Source organism: Notothenia rossii (genome assembly GCF_949606895.1).
Source record: "Notothenia rossii genome assembly, chromosome: 5".
Lineage (NCBI taxonomy): Eukaryota > Metazoa > Chordata > Actinopteri > Perciformes > Nototheniidae > Notothenia > Notothenia rossii.
Genome location: NC_136903.1, coordinates 9,884,314 through 9,905,702, shown reverse-complemented (window position 1 = coordinate 9,905,702; position 21,389 = coordinate 9,884,314). Strand labels below are relative to the sequence as shown.

Sequence of the window (21,389 nt, the reverse complement as noted above, 5' to 3'; positions counted from 1 at the left end):
GGAAGGTAGTTTCAAAACCTACAAGCCTTTCTGTCTTAGCAGGAAATCCACTCAATCAGTTTTGCTACTTAATAAAACACACTGAAATAAAAAGTCAATAAGCTCAATTAAAATATAAATAAATCTTTGAATACTGCTTTAAAAGATCCATGAAGACAAACCTGCTTTAGAAAGATGGTGAGAAAAGAAGAAATGGAGACAAAGAGAAGCTGCTGAAAGGCTTTGATTACAAATGAATTAAATATAACAAGCACTAATTACACATCTAATTTGAAAGAGTGTAAGAACTCTAACAATAATATAAAAATACTTTACATTCAGAAGAACATTTGAAAGTAAATACAAAACTAGCAGATTACAAGTACGACTGGATATTGATGCGCTGTTGGAGATCTGTGTGTTCTCTTCTCAGGATACAGGGATTTAATTAAAGGGGACCTATTATGCAAAATTCACTTTTTCATGTCTTTTATACATCAACATGTGTTTCCCCTCTATGAAAAGAGATTCTTAAAGTTTCAGGACAAAAGATTCGCTCTCTTTGTTCTGATCCAATTACATAAAAATGAGCTGATCAGTACAACATAAAGCAGAGCATTTCATAACTGGTTCTCGTGATTTAAGGTTAAAATAATCTTTATTTGGTAGTCATAAACACAAAAAAGGCACTAATGATTTAGCAATAATGCATATAAATTTCTCATCTTGATACTTGCTCCTCATAAATTGCATATAATGAGTAGGGCAGATATAAGCAAACAAGCTTTATAGTTAGACAGAGGGTTTCCAGAGCCAGTTGTACTAAATAAAATATAGCTGCTTACTTTATATTGAAGTTTAAGATTATAGTTGGATGATTACAACGTAGTAGTATACACACAACCTGAGGATTTATCGCAAACAATCATGTCATGGTTTTTGGCAGCAGCTGGGGTTAATTGATGTAATGAGATCAAATCAGAATGCAAAAGACTTACTTTTATAATTACTTTAAAGAACTTTTAAATGTTAAAAGTCAAGATTTCATAATTGCCATGCTTTGGTATTAACAGGATTAAACTAAAAACAAATCAAGGTGTTTTTATGTTTTTTTAAATGACTTTTCAGTCGAGACAAATTAAGCTCACAGGGTTTTATAACAACTATTTAAAAGAAAATCAACAGTTTAACTGAATTAAAACCTAATCAACCCCAACCTGAAATGATATGGTTAATAAGTTCGATCTTGTCACTGGTAGTAGCAGTTGGCAATCACGCAAGTGCATTTGCTCGTAGATAAATGATGGGGGGGGCCTGTGGGCATTTAAGGCTTCACATCTTGGAAGAGGCGGCGATGGCCGAGGCTCCTGGGCGGCTGTAAACGTGCACTTCTGTGTTCTGAGAAACACAAAAGTGGAGAAGACAGAGAAAGATGATATTATTTAAATGAACATAAGTTACATGGCACATTCAAGCTTAACTGGTGGCATTATGAAATATGTAAGAAAGAGAAATCACAAATCAACATTTCATCCAATCTAAATATCTATACATGGATGGACTGTTACCCAACACTGGATTAGACCTCACAGGGAGAGTGTTTACCTTCTTGTTCTCGGCGTTGTACTTGTTGAGAAGGCTCTGAACGCAGTTGCCATAGTCCGCATGAACAGCCTTCAAGTTCTCCACCTGCATGAAGAACCAGGCAGTGAGACTTTAGGCTTTGAAAACTGATTTTCTAAACTGAAACTAAACCATTATCTGCCAAAGTCAGGGCCATTTGTTTCTTCTCATGAGAACACGAAACTCTGGTCCTCTGTAGTACTCTTGCTTTCTCACGTTCTTCTGTGCACCATTCAGGATTTATCGATGTGTGTGTGTGGTACAAACAGGGAGACCGAAATACCGCTTCCCACCGTCCCAAAGATTAAATTATACAGTATAGAAATATATACATGACACAACAATAAATATATAAAAATAGCAGTCACGTAGACAAAATGGATGATTATGTTAGAATGAACTAATAAATGACAAGTCAACATTTCCATCACAATTTCATCATAGTTGGTGGGTTTTGAGCATGAACACCGTGCCGTGCACAGAGGGGGCTTAACCCACTTCCGCAAAAGCCACAGGGTTCCAGTCACTGTGGTGAGCTGACAGCTTGAGAGAAAGTAAAGCTTAATGTCTGAACAGAAAATAATGAACTCTTTAAATGTTATTGTATTAGTTTATATGGTTTTGGTAGTTCCCTGCATGCTGCTATGGTGAACCAAAACAAAACATCTGGTTGCTTTGCATATGTTGTCATATTTGCATTGTTGTATTTATTTTAAAATCATAATTATGCAGATCGAATACTGATTCAGTGCTAGGGTTGGGCCGACAGAAGCAGTTCGTAGTTTGATTAAAAAGATCGCTAGAGAATTCTATTTCGATTTCTGGTTCCTTAACAAATGGGCCGTGCACCATAGTCCACAGTTTTTTGGCCTCCTTTCTGTACTTCACACAGCAGCACACCCTTTAGGACTGCACTTAATGTTGTTATTTATTTTTAATTTAATTTTTGTTTAAACTCATATTGACTTCAATTTCATAATTGAAGTAAACAAGCCTGCTGTGCAGAGAAACACAAACTATAACTTTCGTTTTGACTTTTGCAATCACTGGCTGAGGGTGCAGTATTAACTGGCAAGATTTATGATGAAACCTGTTTTCCGGCAGGTTTCAGTGTAACAGTAGAGGAGACCAGTGGCAGTTGCCACACCATGAATTGCATTAATCAAAACTAACATGTGAATGAAAGAAAATTAACAAATTATTATTGAATCATATATTTGAATAGAATCAACCAAAAAAAGACGGTATTAAATGTATTTCCTAAAGCCTTATCAAGTGAATTGTGTGATGTGTCCCTCACCAACCCTATTCAGTGGATTGACCGGATTAAAGACCCAATGGGAAACTGAAGTCATTGTGAAATCACTCTATATAAATCTGCTTTACAATCTTAACAGCCAGACTCTTTAGGTGCTCAGCATAAAGTAGGTCACTGTTCCAAAAGTAAGTGATTGAAGATTTATTCAGTAACCCTGCACCACCTCACCCTAAAAGCTTTAAACTCTGTCCTTTTGTGTGGCCTTCTAATGTATTTATTTTATATCAAAATTATCTCCATAGGATTTAATAAAAGGAGCATATCTACAGGCTTAGTTTAATTCGATGTGTGTTTGTAAAGGCTGTTACACACCGAGCCGATTATCGGCGTCGATAGATGTCGGGCCGTCGATGAGCGTCGTGTCGCTCTACTCAGATTGTTGTGTACTGCACCGTCGTGTCTTTTCGGCCGTGCCGACACCTTCGGTCGGCCAAAGAAATCCCTCTGATTGGCTGTTCAGCTTGGCGAATCAGTGCATGAGAGGCGAAGCATAAGTTTCAAAACAAACCATTCAGAAGGCAAATCTGAGATTTCATTCAACTCCAGCTCTTGACACAGGTTCGGGAAAGCCCCATGAGCTTCTCGCTGTAGATAGTATTAGATACTACCAGTAGATAGTACTAGATAGTACTAGATAGTACTAGTATTAGATTAGTAGATATTGTAGATAAGAGTGAAAATGGAACGCACATGCTATTTGTTGTTTGTTTATATCACGCAGTCTGTTCTTCTTCTCTTGGTTATCACGCAGTCTGTCTTCCGGCTGTTGCCTCTTTTGAATGACGAATACACACTACCGCCGCCTGCTGGTAAGGAGAGTTATTGCCACTCACGCATGGGCAGTTCGTACGTGCAACTTGGCCGTCGGATGAAGTCTTTGCGGTGTGTTCCAGTGCGACACATGGCCAAGACGCAGGAGACGTGAGGCGACGTTCCGTCGGGACGTGTTCTTTGGTGTTCTTTGGTGTCGGCTTGGTGTGTAAGAGGCTTAAGACACATTGAAAGTGCTTTGTGTGAGGAACCGTGCAACATAAATACGCCTGCCTACACCCACAAAGCCACACGGTTCAGAGCACAGGCTCCGGGGAACATTTCATGTTTTAAAACACTACATCCTGTGGTTTCATCATGGAACATCTGACATTGTTTGTACTTTTGGGTAACTAATATAAATGCTTCGATTAAAAAGGTAAAGTTAACTGATTTCACTACTGGATACTTAAAAAAAAATCTTCATGTGGTCATTCAATCAAAAATCCATGCGTAAATCATAACAGAGTGAAACACTATGTGCAGTAAAGTGTAGATGGTGAGCACTCACCTGGCGCTTTTGGATGAAGAGCTGTGCTCCCTTCAGGGCCCCGGCCATGTTCTGGCAAAGTCTCTGGCGCTCCTCTTCGTTCAACACCTGTGTGTAGAAGGTGCGAACCTGCAAAGAAAGTAGATAAAATCCTTGAAAACCTGATCATAACGGTACGTCTTCATGGTTCCGTCGCGTTAAAGCTTGCCGGTGGGCGTGTCTGGCGTGCAACCAGCAACCAAGCACATTAATCTCCCGCCCCGGACACACAAGCAGGCGGTTTGATTGGCTAGAGCTTGTACTGGCATATGATTTGATTGGCTGGCACTTCCGTTGACGCTTGAAAAGTTGAACTTTTCTCAACTTTCGAAGCGAGCAACGAAGGCAAAGCGTCGAACCACAATGCAGTTCGGCAAAGTGAATGGGAAGCGTCTCCGTTGAAGCACGCGACGGAGCCGTGTGGACGTACCGTAAGGATTCAATTAGATAAAATACATTTTAGTCATCTAAGTTGGGCTTTATTTTTTTCACAGCAGCTGCATTCCACTAATTAAAAATGCATTATATTGAAAAACTACCGAAAATAAACCAAATAAATAAATCACTGTAAATATGTACATATCAACAGTAGAAAATATATATATCAATAGACTATATCAAGAAAACAAAATATAAAATGTACAAAATAACTTAACCCTCTGTAGTAGTCCAAGTTACTTCACATTATCAAATAGTGTGATTCAGGTTTTTATACAGACTTGCATTTGAAAAAGATTATGTAAACTGGGATCCTATTTCCACGATCCAGTGCAGGGTAAGGCTAAAAACCCCTCTGTTTAAAGAGTCTCTTTAAATAGAGGGGACACATGTTTATGTATGAAAGACATGGAAAAAGTGGATTTTGCATAATAGGTGACCTTTGACAAACATTATTTGTACTTGTGTGTAATTGTCTTCATCTGCACTGTTGTAGCGGGCCACATCTGGAGACACCTGGAACTTGGACTCCACAAACTGAGGCTGGGTGTCCGGGGCACTGAAGCTGTTGGGAAAATAGTTTGGAGCGCCACCTAGAGGCAAGACAGACCAAACACTGGTGAGTAAGGGTAGGGAGAGAAAATGCTGCTCAAATACTGAAGTAACTGAGACAATAAAAGGGAAAGGATACTCATAGTGAGGAAGGTCTTGTAAATGGCATCTTGTAAAGTATTTTAGACATTCTCACAGCTTTGATAATTGGGTTTTTTCTAAGCATGTACAAAAGCAATTACAAGGAAGTGGGGAAAGGTGGTTCAAAGGAAAAAATTGTAAAAAACAAAAATATGTTTAATCTACAAAAAATACAACTGGAAGCAAATTAGGAAAAATTTAAATGATAAAACACTCAAAACGGCAACATCAAAACAAAGCTTGAAAACAATCTGAAAAAGATGGAAACATGTATAGAAAGGAATTTCCCAGTGTAGGGTTTTTAACATAGTTTTTTTGGCCAGTGAAATGGTTGATGTCGCAAATGAGTACACTCTCGATCCTGCTTGTTTATAATCTGGGAGTCTTGAAGTACTGAACTACTATGAAGTTACTATGCTAAATATGGGTAATGAAGGAGTACATTGCATTTTATACATTCAAAATGGCGACATCTGTTGGTTGCTATTGGTATTGCATTTGGTGGTGGAGGTGCGATTGGACCCCCTCGGCTGGAAAACCCAAGTATTGCCAAAGCTACAATGCTCTACTGATATAAGGTCATACAAACTTAAATGAATGACTCCATAGATTACACAAGATACACATTTTCACACAATCCACATCTGCTGCTACAGCAGTTAAGAATGTGTGTATATCCTTGTCATGCACACAATGTACTACAATATCTGTTTTCTTATTTTTATAACTGCCGATTTTTATTTCATATTTTATTCCTTTTTATTCAATTACATTGCAAGGTAAATACTGTTATATTTTACTATACTCTGTATTATTTTTTATATTTTTTTATAGTTCTCTACCTGTGTTTTCAACTATTGCTTTAATTGTATGTATGCACCGCAACACCAAGACAAATTCCTTGTACGTGTAAACCTACCTGGTAATAAACCTGTTTCTGATCTCTGATCACTCACACACACACACACACACACACACACACACACACACACACACACACACACACACACACACACACACACACACACACACACACACACACACACACACACACACACACACACACACACACACACACACACACACACACACACACACACACACACACACACACACACACACACACACACCTTGGTTGTCAAACATGCACATGGGGCCATCGCGCTGGTAGTTGGTCACGCGGGTCCTGAAAGGACAGTTGACGGGGAGCTGCAGGTAGTTTGCTCCCAGCCGGTGTCGATGTGTGTCTGGGTAAGAGAAGAGACGACCCTACACAACGGCATGATGGGAGAGAAACAAGACATAGCACCGTGAGACTCCTTTAAGTTTCTTTATTGATGAGAACCTTCACACTAAGCATGTTTTCAGCTGTTTATTTACACGCATTGGTGCAGAGGAAAAACATCCATGCATTTGTTTTAGCAAATAACCACACTTAGAACATGCCCTTTGAAATGGCAACACAGAGATAATGGTTATTAAAGGTTAAAAATGGCAGCAGATACATTTTTTTTCCTACAATTAAGTAGAACATCTCCCGGTCTCTTTACAATCTGACTGAAAAAAGAATAAAGAAAAGACTGTGTGTCGTGGTGTTACCTGCAGCATCTTGTCGGGGCTCGCCTCGATGCCAGGCGGCATGTTGCTGGGGTCAAAGGCCAGCTGCTCTATCTCGGCAAAGTAGTTCACTGCATTCCTGTTGAGGACCATTTTGCCCACAGGGATCAAAGGGTATTCTTTTTGAGACCAAACCTGAGTGAGAAAAAATCAGTGAGCTGAAAAAGACTGTACCATAAAGCTGGAAGGGCAAAAACAACACATCCAGGGAGGTAGTTCACATGTAGGCAACACATCAACTCATTTCAAAATTGTAGAAATATTTGAAACTAGATATCTGATGTAGGTCCCAAACATTTCTTTTTGCACACAACACTTAATACTTTAATAATTAATCATTCAATAATTGGAGAGGTTAAAGATCTGTGGCATAAAAATGAGCCTGGCAGGGTCCAATACTCCTTATATATATTTAACGGCTTTCCCAGGAATGTGCAATTTATCAATAAACACATTCTCTTAAACTCGTAAAATATGGAGCCCTACTACACTCAAGGCCTTGTTGTGGTCATATTGATTTTATTGTTCTCTTTTTTCTCCAGCTTGTTACCATAGTAGAGTGATCAAAACGTTATGACAGGTTAATAGGGCGGCTGTGGCTCAGTGGATAGAGTGCTGGACTTCGAATTAGGGGGTAGCTAGTTCGAGTCCCACTGCAGTCAGCATGTCGTAGTATCCCTGGGCAAGACACTTCACCCCAAATTGCTGCTGTGGGGATTGTCCACAGTACTGAACGTATGTAAGTCGCTTTGGATAAAACCGTCTAACAAATGACATGTAATGTAATTAATAAGGTTTCTCAAAACTAGGCGACTGACAGGACCTTTGGGAATTAGTTGACACTTTTGCTGTATTCATTATTAGTCTATTGATTGATAAATAATTCAATTTTCTTCTGTGACATCAAAGTAATATTCACAAATATTCAATTGTGTTAATTATATATATATATATAAAAACACTTGGTGCAGTCACTTCTCTTGATTAGACTGTTCCTCATTCAACCAAATGGCTTAGAACACCTAACAAAGCTGTGAACCTACAAACACACCTGGTATAATGTCAACAGATTAATTAAAAAGAACATTTAAGTATCCTACAAGAGGTTTTAAAGTGACTCCATCTGAAGCTTTTAGTAACTGCTTGTCTCAAACCTAACACATGTGGTCGTTCTGCTGTGGAGGGATGTGGTACCTTGGTGAGATCGAAGGGGTTGAACTGGAAGGTCTCCGCCTGCTCGAAGGTCATGATCTGGATGAAGAAGGTCCAGGATGGGAAGTTTCCATTAGCAATGGCGTTGTAAAGATCTCCAATGGCATAATCTGGGTTGCTGGCAGCTAGGCGCTCTGCCTCCTCCCCTGACATGTTCTTTATTCCTTGATCAGTCTAAAAAATAAAAACACAACATGTCAACAACAAATAGGACTTCCTGTAACTATGCAATGCCAAAACCCCAGGATGTGAATCTGAAAGGATAAATGAGTGTTAACCCTGGGTTCTGACTGACCTTGAAGTGGAACTTGCAGTAGAAAGGCTCTCCTTGGGTATTGACCATTTTGAAAGTGTGTGAGCCGTAGCCGTTCATATGACGGAAACCATCAGGCAAACCTCGGTCGCTGAACAAGAAAGACACCTGAGCAGGAGGACAGAAGACACACGATCATGATGAGTCCTGCAAACTTTTCATGCATAAATACTTACTTTAATTAAAAACAGTCATGTCAAGTGCCTTCAACTGAGGAATGTAGCTGCGCCATGTACACATGTTGATGTATAAAAGACATGAAAAAGGGGATTTTGCATAATAGGTGACCTTTAAAGATCAGCATGAGGTTGGATTTAGGAAGGCTGTTAAATAAAGAAAGTTAGCAAGGAAGTAAACAAAAATAATAATAGCAGCAAAACTCATGACTGATGGGTCTTATGGTGATATTCTAACACAACACAGCACATGCCTATAAAAGGGACACAGTGACAGACATTATTTGTACCTGTGTGTAATTGTCTTCATCTGCACTGTTGTAGCGGGCCACATCTGGAGACACCTGGAGCTTGGACTCCACAAACTGAGGCTGGGTGTCCGGGGCACTGAAGCTGTTGGGAAAATGGATTGGAGCGCCACCTAGAGGCAAGACAGACTAAACACTGGTGAGTAAGGGTAGGGAGAGAAAATGCTGATCAAATACTGAAGTAACTGAGACAATAAAAGGGAAAGGATACTCATAGTGAGGAAGGTCTTGTAAATGGCATCTTGTAAAGTATTTTAGACATTCTCACAGCTTTGATAATTGGGTTTTTTCTAAGCATGTACAAAAGCAATTACAAGGAAGTGGGGAAAGGTGGTTCAAAGGAAAAAGTTGTAAAAAACAAAAATATGTTTAATCTACAAAAAATACAACTGGAATCAAATTAGGAAAAATTTAAATGATAAAACACTCAAAACGGCAACATCAAAACAAAGCTTGAAAACAATCTGAAAAAGATGGAAACATTTATAGAAAGGAATTTCCCAGTGTAGGGTTTTTAACATAGTTTTTTTGGCCAGTGAAATGGTTGATGTCGCAAATGAGTACACTCTCGATCCTGCTTGTTTATAATCTGGGAGTCTTGAAGTACTGAACTACTATGAAGTTACTATGCTGAATATGGGTAATGAAGGAGTACATTGCATTTTATACATTCTAAATGGCGACATCTGTTGGTTGATATTGGTATTGCATTTGGTGGTGGAGGTGCGATTGGACCCCTTCTGCTGTAGTATTGCCAAAGCTACAATGCTCTACTGATATAAGGTCATACAAACTTAAATGAATGACTCCATAGATTACACAAGATACACATTTTCACACTATCCACATCTGCTGCTACAGCAGTTAAGAATGTGTGTATAATATATCCTTGTCATGCACACAATGTACTACAATATCTGTTTTCTTATTTTTATAACTGCCTATTTTCATTCCATATTTGATTCCTTTTTATTCCATTACATTGCAAGGTAAATACTGTTATATTTTATTATATTTTTTATTATTTTTAATATTTTGTTCTTGTTCTCTACCTGTGTTTTTAATTATTGTTTTACTTTTATGTATGCACCGCGACACCAAGTCAAATTCCTAAAACTACCTGGTAATAAACCTGTTTCTGATTCATCGTATTCACAAAATAAAAAACACAAACACACACACACATAGCACTGTGAGACTCCTTCAAGTTTCTTTATTGATGAGGACGTTCACACTAAGCATGTTTTCAGATGGTCATTTACACGCATTAGTGCAGTTTCAGCTCTGCGAAGAAATGAAAAACATCCGAACGTTTGTTCTAGCAAATAACCACACTGAGAATATGCCTTGATAATAGATGTATTTAGAATTGTTTGTTTAATAGGACTTTAGGAACATCTTCTGTGTATTTTGTTGATTTGATTAAGATACAGAAGAAGTGCTTGTTTCAATTTGCATTTAAACCATTGTATAAGCATTCATTTGACTCGTGGCCTTTTTGTCAAGGTCGGGTCTTTTTGTTGATGTGAAAGAGATTTCTGGATTCCTTGACTGGAACGCTGCACTCATCTCTGCTGGTGTACTGTGGCGAATTTCAGTCTGGCGAGCTACCCATCGACCTATCAAAGAGAACTATAGTTTGAACTGATTATTGATGGTTTTGATGTTGAATGTGTTATAACTATGTGTAGGCCTATAGAAGTAATGTTTTCTTTCATTGTATTTAAGAGTCTGAAATAATATTTAAAATACATAGTCTTGGTTCCCAAATTAGAATATATAGCTTAGCTACTAAAATTAAATAAAACCATTAGTTTATATTAGATAAGGATAATTAAAACAGAAGTAATAACACTAAATTATATCAAAATAGTTATAAAATAAATAGGTAAAAATTATTAGAAACAGGATACTCTCAAATTCCATAACAAGTTAACAGAATATATATGTATATAAAATGTTTATCTGAAAGAAAGAGGGAATGGAGAATAAATATTATAGCTTTCTTTACCTCTGTCACTACCCGATCCGTCACCCTACCCGATCGGTACTGCGCATGTGCGAGGTGGTCCGCCATATTGGACAACTCCGGACGGCAACCCAAGATTGACACTTGACACAGTGGCTTTTAGCAAAGCTCAAAAATAAAATGAGAGAGAGATGAGTTATTGTTATTACAACGTGACTTCACTATTATTTAACAACTCTTTTTATTGGGTTCTTTTATTTGGGGTTAAGTACATTGTCAGAATAAGTGAGAAATGAATTTAACTTCTGTTAGACAGCCATATGCCATACATTTTTGCATACATTCACAGTATTTATTCAGTATGATAGCTGTCTAACATAAGTTAAATTCATTTCTCTCTCGTTTTATTTTTGAGCTATGCTAAAAGCCACTGTGTCAAGTGTCGATCTTGGGTTGCCGTCCGGAGTTGGCGGACCATCTCGCACATGCGCATTACCGATCGGGCAGGGTGACGGATAGGGTAGTGACAACCTCTTCCAAATAACGTCTGCTTTGTGTCTTTTCACTTTTGTTGCACAGTATCCATTTTCTCCTGAGCGACCTAGAATTCTGATGTGCTGGTCCACACACTGAAATGTCTACACTTATATTAGAGAGGTTTGATTGAAACTGATTCGTATAAATAATTCTGTGCTCAGCATTAACTTGTGCTCCTGTTGTCTTTCACAACTGCCTTCTTCTGCTGCTGCTTAATAAGCCCCACGGACCCGGTTCCGGGGCCGAAATCGCGCCATTTGCAGGAAACAATGTCAAAGGAACCTTAATATTTAATAAACTATGAATATTTTATATCCATATAACGGGAAAAAACTCATTTAACTGACCTTTTTCATTTTTTTTCTCCAAAAAAACCACAATGCTAACAGTGGGCCTCTGAATTAGCCCCGAGCGAAAAATGCTAACCTATTGCTGCACCGAAAATCACTCCTAGCTCCCTTATTACTTATCCTAGCTGCACATCCAACACATCGTTTATGATCATAGACACAGAATCTAACGGTGCCCACCTCAACACTAAAAGATACAAACTTGCGACGTTATCAACAAAAACGTACATCAAAACATGTGGCGCTAGGTAGCCTACAACGCTAACATGGCTTACCTTGGTTTTGTCTGGTCAAAACTGGTCTTCAATGGCATTAAAATGATAATAATGATGTAGTTAATCCATCGGTTAATATCCAATGTGGCTGTGTCCCCTTTGAAATGTTCTGATAATCTACAAGCAATAAAACTGCAATTCCGTTTCAAAATAGTAGAGCAGGCCATTCCTACGCTCTGTAGCGAGATTGAATGCGAGAAGACGCAAGCTTTTTTTTTTAAACATGAGTGTATGCGGGAGGATTTCCCTTCGATTCCATTGGCTCTAGCGGTCAGAAAGAGATGTCACATGTCAAAATCGAGCAAGGGGGGCAAGAGATAAGGAAAATCCACCCAAATGGCCCCAGAAGAGGTTTTTTTTGCTAAACCTCTCTAAAAAGTTCAAATATCACTTGTTTTGCATCAATCTTGATACAGGGTACTTATTATATGTTGTACTTTGGATTCCTAAAGCTTTTAGTCTACTAACCCATCATCCAAGGTTAGTTTTCACTATAAGTACACAATATTGTTTGGACGGACACTATAATTTACAGTTTTTTACCATGTTCAATCTGAATTTTCTTTAAAATAAAAAACATCTATATTGATTCTGACTTTTCTACATCCAACTCACAGGTTTATCATTACTTTGAGAACAAAGATTATTCATGTAACCCTTTTAGAAGGGAAGATATGGTCATTTGTTCTGGGAATGTCATTTTCGAGCCTGAGACCTGAAAAACAGACTTGGGCTTTAGAGGTTAAACACTGAGGTGGGGTCAGACAACACCAACACATTTTTCTGGAAGGTAGTTTCAAAACCTACAAGCCTTTCTGTCTTAGCAGGAAATCCACAAAATCAGTTTTGCTACTTAATAAAACACACTGAAATAAAAAGTCAATAAGCTCAATTAAAATATAAATAAATCTTTGAATACTGCTTTAAAAGATCCATGAAGACAAACCTGCTTTAGAAAGACGGTGAGAAAAGAAGAAATGGAGACAAACAGAAGCTGCTGAAAGGCTTTGATTACAAATGAATTAAATATAACAAGCACTAATTACACATCTAATTTGAAAGAGTGTAAGAACTCTAACAATAATATAAAAATACTTTACATTCAGAAGAACATTTGAAAGTAAATATAAAACTAGCAGATTACAAGTACGACTGGATATTGATGCACTGTTGGAGATCTGTGTGGTCTCTTCTCAGGATACAGGGATTTAATTAAAGGGGACCTATTATGCAAAATTCACTTTTTCATGTCTTTTATACATCAACATGTGTTTCCCCTCTATGAAAAGAGATTCTTAAAGTTTCAGGACAAAAGATTCGCTCTCTTTGTTCTGATCCAATTACATAAAAATGAGCTGATCAGTACAACATAAAGCAGAGCATTTCATAACTGGTTCTCGTGATTTAAGGTTAAAATAATCTTTATTTGGTAGTCATAAACACAAAAAAGGCACTAATGATTTAGCAATAATGCATATAAATTTCTCATCTTGATACTTGCTCCTCATAAATTGCATATAATGAGTAGGGCAGATGATGATAAGCAAACAAGCTTTATAGTTAGACGGAGGGTTTCCAGAGCCAGTTGTACTAAATAAAATATAGCTGCTTACTTTATATTGAAGTTTAAGATTATAGTTGGATGATTACAACGTAGTAGTATACACACAACCTGAGGATTTATCGCAAACAATCATGTCATGGTTTTTGGCAGCAGCTGGGGTTAATTGATGTAATGAGATCAAATCAGAATGCAAAAGACTTACTTTTATAATTACTTTAAAGAACTTTTAAATGTTAAAAGTCAAGATTTCATAATTGCCATGCTTTGGTATTAACAGGATTAAACTAAAAACAAATCAAGGTGTTTTTATGTTTTTTTAAATGACTTTTCAGTCGAGACAAATTAAGCTCACAGGGTTTTATAACAACTATTTAAAAGAAAATCAACAGTTTAACTGAATTAAAACCTAATCAACCCCAACCTGAAACGATATGGTTAATAAGTTCGATCTTGTCACTGGTAGTAGCAGTTGGCAATTACGCAAGTGCATTTGCTCGTAGATAAATGATGGGGGGGCCTGTGGGCATTTAAGGCTTCACATCTTGGAAGAGGCGGCGATGGCCGAGGCTCCTGGGCGGCTGTAAACGTGCACTTCTGTGTTCTGAGAAACACAAAAGTGGAGAAGACAGAGAAAGATGATATTATTTAAATGAACATAAGTCACATGGCACATTCAAGTTTAACTGGTGGCATTATGAAATATGTAAGAAAGAGAAATCACAAATAAACATTTCATCCAATCTAAATATCTATACATGGATGGACTGTTACCCAACACTGGATTAGACCTCACAGGGAGAGTGTTTACCTTCTTGTTCTCGGCGTTGTACTTGTTGAGAAGGCTCTGAACGCAGTTGCCATAGTCCGCATGAACAGCCTTCAAGTTCTCCACCTGCATGAAGAACCAGGCAGTGAGACTTTAGGCTTTGAAAACTGATTTTCTAAACTGAAACTAAACCATTATCTGCCAAAGTCAGGGCCATTTGTTTCTTCTCATGAGAACAAGAAACTCTTGTCCTCTGTAGTACTCTTGCTTTCTCACGTTCTTCAGTGCACCATTCAGGATTTATCGATGTGTGTGTGTGGTACAAACAGGGAGACCGAAATACCGCTTCCCACCGTCCCAAAGATTAAATTATACAGTATAGAAATATATACATGACACAACAATAAATATATAAAAATAGCAGTCACGTAGACAAAATGGATGATTATATTAGAATGAACTAATAAATGACAAGTCAACATTTCCATCACAATTTCATCATAGTTGGTGGGTTTTGAGCATGAACACCGTGCCGTGCACAGAGGGGGCTTAACCCACTTCCACACAAGCCACAGGGTTCCAGTCACTGTGGTGAGCTGAACAGAAAATAATGAACTCTTTAAATGTTATTGTATTAGTTTATATGGTTTTGGTAGTTCCCTGCATGCTGCTATGGTGAAACAAAACAAAACATCTGGTTGCTTTGCATATGTTGTCATATTTGCATTGTTGTATTTATTTTAAAATCATAATTATGTAGATGAAATACTGATTCAGTGCTAGGGTTGGGCCGACAGAAGCAGTTCGTAGTTTGATTCAAAAGATCGCTAGAGAATTCTATTTCGATTTCTGGTTCCTTAACAAATGGGCCGTGCACCATAGTCCACAGTTTTTTGGCCTCCTTTCTGTACTTCACACAGCAGCACACCCTTTAGGACTGCACTTAATGTTGTTATTTATTTTTAATTTAATTTTTGTTTAAACTCATATTGACTTCCATTTCATAATTGAAGTAAACAAGCCTGCTGTGCAGAGAAACACAAACTATAACTTTCGTTTTGACTTTTGCAATCACTGGCTGAGGGTGCAGTATTAACTGGCAAGATTTATGATGAAACCTGTTTTCCGGCAGGTTTCAGTGTAACAGTAGAGGAGACCAGTGGCAGTTGCCACACCATGAATTGCATTAATCAAAACTAACATGTGAATGAAAGAAAATTAACAAATTATTATTGAATCATATATTTGAACAGAATCAACCAAAAAAAGACGGTATTAAATGTATTTCCAAAAGCCTTATCAAGTGAATTGTGTGATGTGTCCCTCACCAACCCTATTCAGTGGATTGACCGGATTAAAGACCCAATGGGAAACTGAAGTCATTGTGAAATCACTCTATATAAATCTGCTTTACAATCTTAACAGCCAGACTCTTTAGGTGCTCAGCATAAAGTACGTCACTGTTCCAAAAGTAAGTGATTGAAGATTTATTCAGTAACCCTGCACCACCTCACCCTAAAAGCTTTAAACTCTGTCCTTTTGTGTTGCCTTCTAATGTATTTATTTTATATCAAAATTATCTCCATAGGATTTAATAAAAGGAGCATATATACAGGCTTAGTTTAATTCGATGTGTGTTTGTAAAGGCTGTTACACACCGAGCCGATTATCGGCGTCGATAGATGTCGGGCCGTCGATGAGCGTCGTGTCGCTCTACTCAGATTGTTGTGTACTGCACCGTCGTGTCTTTTCGGCAGTGCCGACACCTTCGGTCGGCCAAAGAAATCCCTCTGATTGGCTGTTCAGCTTGGCGAATCAGTGCATGAGAGGCGAAGCATAAGTTTCAAAACAAACCATTCAGAAGGCAAATCTGAGATTTCATTCAACTCCAGCTCTTGACACAGGTTCGGGAAAGCCCCATGAGCTTCTCGCTGTAGATAGTATTAGATACTACCAGTAGATAGTACTAGATAGTACTAGTATTAGATTAGTAGATATTGTAGATAAGAGTGAAAATGGAACGCACATGCTATTTGTTGTTTGTTTATATCACGTAGTCTGTTCTTCTTCTCTTGGTTATCACGCAGTCTGTCTTCCGGCTGTTGCCTCTTTTGAATGACGAATACACACTACCGCCGCCTGCTGGTAAGGAGAGTTATTGCCACTCACGCATGGGCAGTTCGTACGTGCAACTTGGCCGTCGGATGAAGTCTTTGCGGTGTGTTCCAGTGCGACACATGGCCAAGACGCAGGAGACGTGAGGCGACGTTCCGTCGGGACGTGTTCTTTGGTGTTCTTTGGTGTCGGCTTGGTATGTAAGAGGCTTAAGACACATTGAAAGTGCTTTGTGTGAGGAACCGTGCAACATAAATACGCCTGCCTACACCCACAAAGCCACACGGTTCAGAGCACAGGCTCCGGGGAACATTTCATGTTTTAAAACACTACATCCTGTGGTTTCATCATGGAACAACTGACATAGTTTGTACTTTTGGGTAACTAATATAAATGCTTCGATTAAAAAGGTAAAGTTAACTGATTTCACTACTGGATACTTAAAAAAAAATCTTCATGTGGTCATTCAATCAAAAATCCATGCGTAAATGATAACAGAGTGAAACACTATGTGCAGTAAAGTGTAGATGGTGAGCACTCACCTGGCGCTTTTGGATGAAGAGCTGTGCTCCCTTCAGGGCCCCGGCCATGTTCTGGCAAAGTCTCTGGCGCTCCTCTTCGTTCAACACCTGTGTGTAGAAGGTGCGAACCTGCAAAGAAAGTAGATCAAATCCTTGAAAACCTGATCATAACGGTACGTCTTCACGGTTCTGTCGCGTTGAAGCTTGCCGGTGGGCGTGTCTGGCGTGTAACCAGCAACCAAGCACATGAATCTCCCACCCCGGACACACAAGCACGCGGTTTGATTGGCTAGAGCTTGTACTGGCATATGATTTGATTGGCTGGCACTTCCGTTGACGCTTGAAAAGTTGAACTTTTCTCAACTTTCGAAGCGAGCAACGAAGGCAAAGCGTCGAACCACAATGCAGTTCGGCAAAGTGAATGGGAAGCGTCTCCGTTGAAGCACGCGACGGAGCCGTGTGGACGTACCGTAAGGATTCAATTAGATAACATACATTTTAGTCATCTAAATTGGGCTTTATTTTTGTCACAGAAGCTGCATTCCACTAATTAAAAATGCATTATATTGAAAAACTACCGAAAATAAACCAAATAAATAAACCACTGTAAATATGTACATATCAACGTAGAAAATATATATATCAATAGACTATATCAAGAAAACAAAATATAAAATGTACAAAATAACTTAACCCTCTGTAGTAGTCCAAGTTACTTCACATTATCAAATAGTGTGATTGATTCAGGTTTTTATACAGACTTGCGTTTGAAAAAGATTATGTAAACTGGGATCCTATTTCCACGATCCAGTGCAGGGTAAGGCTAAAAACCCCTCTGTTTAAAGAGTCTCTTTTAAAGAGTCTCTTTAAACAGAGGGGACACATGTTTATGTATAAAAGACATGGAAAAAGTGGATTTTGCATAATAGGTGACCTTTGACCCATGACTGATGGGTCTTATGGTGATATTCTAACACAACACAGCACATGCCTATAAAAGTGACACAGTTACAGACATTATTTGTACCTGTGTGAAATTGTCTTCATCTGCACTGTTGTAGCGGGCCACATCTGGAGACACCTGGAACTTGGACTCCACAAACTGAGGCTGGGTGTCCGGGGCACTGAAGCTGTTGGGAAAATAGTTTGGAGCGCCACCTAGAGGCAAGACAGACCAAACACTGGTGAGTAAGGGTAGGGAGAGAAAATGCTGCTCAAATACTGAAGTAACTAAGACAATAAAAGGGAAAGGACTCATAGTGAGGAATGTCTCTCTGGTTTAAAAATATAAAGTAAAGTATTTTAGACATTCTCACAGCTTTGATATTCGGTAGATAATTTTTTTTTTCTTCTAAATAATCAGTTAGGGTCAGCATGTAAACAAGCTATCACAAGGAAGTGGGGAAAGGTGATTCAAAGGAAAAAGTTGTAAAAAACAAAAAACAAACATTTCATCTACAAAAACCACAACTGTAAGCAAAATGTTTAATTATAAAAACACTCAAAATGGCAACATCAAAACAATCTGAAAAAGATGGAAACATTTATAGTAAGGAATTTCCCAGTGTAGGTTTTTAACATAGTTTTTTTGGCCAGTGAAATGGTTGATGTCGCAAATGTGTACACTCTCGATCCTGCTTGTTTATAATATGGGAGTCTTGAAGTACTGAACTACTATGAAGTTACTATGCTAAATATGGGTAATGAAGTAGTACATTGCATTTTATACATTCAAAATAGCGACATCTGTTGGTTGCTATTGGTATTGCATTTGGTGGTGGAGGTGCGATTGGACCCCCTCGGCTGGAAAACCCAAGTATTGCCAAAGCTACAATGCTCTACTGATATAAGGTCATACAAACTTAAATGAATGACTCCATAGATTACACAAGATACACATTTTCACACAATCCACATCTGCTGCTACAGCAGTTAAGAATGTGTGTATATCCTTGTCATGCACACAATGTACTACAATATCTGTTTTCTTATTTTTATAACTGCCGATTTTTATTTCATATTTTATTCCTTTTTATTCAATTACATTGCAAGGTAAATACTGTTATATTTGACTATACTCTTTATTATTTTTTATATTTTTTCTAGTTCTCTACCTGTGTTTTCAACTATCGTTTTAATTGTATGTATGCACCGCAACACCAAGACAAATTCCTTGTACGTGTAAACCTACCTGGTAATAAACCTGTTTCTGATCACACACACACACACACACACACACACACACACACACACACACACACACACACACACACACACACACACACACACACACACACACACACACACACACACACACACACACACACACACACACACACACACACACACACACACACACACACACACACACACACACACACACACACACACACACACACACACACACACACACACACACACACACACACACACACACACACACACACACACACACACACACACACACACACACACACACACACACACCTTGGTTGTCAAACATGCACATGGGGCCATCGCGCTGGTAGTTGGTCACGCGGGTCCTGAAAGGACAGTTGACGGGGAGCTGCAGGTAGTTTGCTCCCAGCCGGTGTCGATGTGTGTCTGGGTAAGAGAAGAGACGACCCTACACAACGGCATGATGGGAGAGAAACAAGACATAGCACCGTGAGACTCCTTTAAGTTTCTTTATCGATGAGAACCTTCACACTAAGCATGTTTTCAGCTGTTTATTTACACGCATTGGTGCAGAGGAAAAACATCCATGCATTTGTTTTAGCAAATAACCACACTTAGAACATGCCCTTTGAAATGGCAACACAGAGATAATGGTTATTAAAGGTTAAAAATGGCAGCAGATACATTTTTTTTCCTACAATTAAGTAGAACATCTCCCGGTCTCTTTACAATCTGACTGAAAAAAGAATAAAGAAAAGACTGTGTGTCGTGGTGTTACCTGCAGCATCTTGTCGGGGCTCGCCTCGATGCCAGGCGGCATGTTGCTGGGGTCAAAGGCCAGCTGCTCTATCTCGGCAAAGTAGTTCACTGCATTCCTGTTGAGGACCATTTTGCCCACAGGGATCAAAGGGTATTCTTTTTGAGACCAAACCTGAGTGAGAAAAAATCAGTGAGCTGAAAAAGACTGTACCATAAAGCTGGAAGGGCAAAAACAACACATCCAGGGAGGTAGTTCACATGTAGGCAACACATCAACTCATTTCAAAATTGTAGAAATATTTGAAACTAGATATCTGATGTAGGTCCCAAACATTTCTTTTTGCACACAACACTTATTACTTTAATAATTAATCATTCAATAATTGGAGAGGTTAAAGATCTGTGGCATAAAAATGAGCCTGGCAGAGTCCAATACTCCTTATAAATATTTAACGGCTTTCCCAGGAATGTGCAATTTATCAATAAACACATTCTCTTAAAAAACTCGTAAAATATGGAACTCCTATATTGTGGTCATATTGATTTTATTGTTCTTTTTTTTTCTCCAGCTTGTTACCATAGTAGAGTGATCAAAACGTTATGACAGGTTAATAGGGCGGCTGTGGCTCAGTGGATAGAGTGCTGGACTTCGAATTAGGGGGTAGCTAGTTCGAGTCCCACTGCAGTCAGCATGTCGTAGTATCCCTGGGCAAGACACTTCACCCCAAATTGCTGCTGTGGGGATTGTCCACAGTACTGAACGTATGTAAGTCGCTTTGGATAAAACCGTCTAACAAATGACATGTAATGTAATTAATAAGGTTTCTCAAAACTAGGCGACTGACAGGACCTTTGGGAATTAGTCGACACTTTTGTTGTATTCATTATTTGTCTATTGATTGATAAATAATTCAATTTTCTTCTGCGACATCAAAGTAATATTCACAAATATTCAATTGTGTTAATTATATATATATAAAAACACTTGGTGCAGTCACTTCTCTTGATTAGACTGTTCCTCATTCAACCAAATGGCTTAGAACACCTAACAAAGCTGTGAACCTACAAACACACCTGGTATAATGTCAACAGATTAGTTAAAAAGAACATTTAAGTATCCTACAAGAGGTTTTAAAGTGACTCCATCTGAAGCTTTTAATAACTGCTTGTCTCAAACCTAACACATGTGGTCGTTCTGCTGTGGAGGGATGTGGTACCTTGGTGAGATCGAAGGGGTTGAACTGGAAGGTCTCCGCCTGCTCGAAGGTCATGATCTGGATGAAGAAGGTCCAGGATGGGAAGTTTCCATTAGCAATGGCGTTGTAAAGATCTCCAATGG

General features: G+C 38.6%; 2 protein-coding genes across 2 annotated transcripts; both read right to left on the bottom strand.

Annotated features, from left to right (window-relative positions):
• Window positions 1–205: 205 nt before the first annotated feature.
• Window positions 206–9,231, bottom strand: LOC307041282 (catalase-like; the record flags this gene model as incomplete). Its single annotated transcript, XM_079684590.1, has 10 exons — window positions 206–1,377; window positions 1,585–1,668; window positions 4,242–4,349; window positions 5,160–5,290; window positions 6,521–6,659; window positions 6,990–7,142; window positions 8,202–8,393; window positions 8,515–8,640; window positions 8,999–9,129; window positions 9,228–9,231. The coding sequence occupies 10 exons, from the start codon at window positions 9,229–9,231 to the stop codon at window positions 1,312–1,314; spliced, it is 1,134 nt and encodes a 377-aa protein (XP_079540716.1). The 3' UTR covers window positions 206–1,311.
• Window positions 9,232–13,137: 3,906 nt separating this feature from the next.
• On the bottom strand, window positions 13,138–21,383 carry LOC307038697 (catalase-like). The gene is made up of 7 exons (XM_079680312.1): window positions 21,268–21,383; window positions 20,070–20,222; window positions 19,601–19,739; window positions 18,141–18,271; window positions 17,135–17,242; window positions 14,520–14,603; window positions 13,138–14,312 (listed from the first exon to the last, which is right to left on the bottom strand). The coding sequence occupies exons 1-7, from the start codon at window positions 21,319–21,321 to the stop codon at window positions 14,247–14,249; spliced, it is 735 nt and encodes a 244-aa protein (XP_079536438.1). The 5' UTR covers window positions 21,322–21,383; the 3' UTR covers window positions 13,138–14,246.
• Window positions 21,384–21,389: the final 6 nt, after the last annotated feature.

Coding starts and splice junctions, on each gene's coding strand:
- LOC307038697 (XM_079680312.1), bottom strand. CDS start 21,321: ATGACCTTCGAGCAGGCGGAGACCTTCCAGTTCAACCCCTTCGATCTC. Junction 17,243..18,140: donor ATGAAGACAATTTCACACAG/GTACAAATAATG, acceptor CTTTCTTTGCAG/GTTCGCACCTTCTACACACA. Junction 14,604..17,134: donor TCTTCATCCAAAAGCGCCAG/GTGAGTGCTCAC, acceptor TTCTTCATGCAG/GTGGAGAACTTGAAGGCTGT.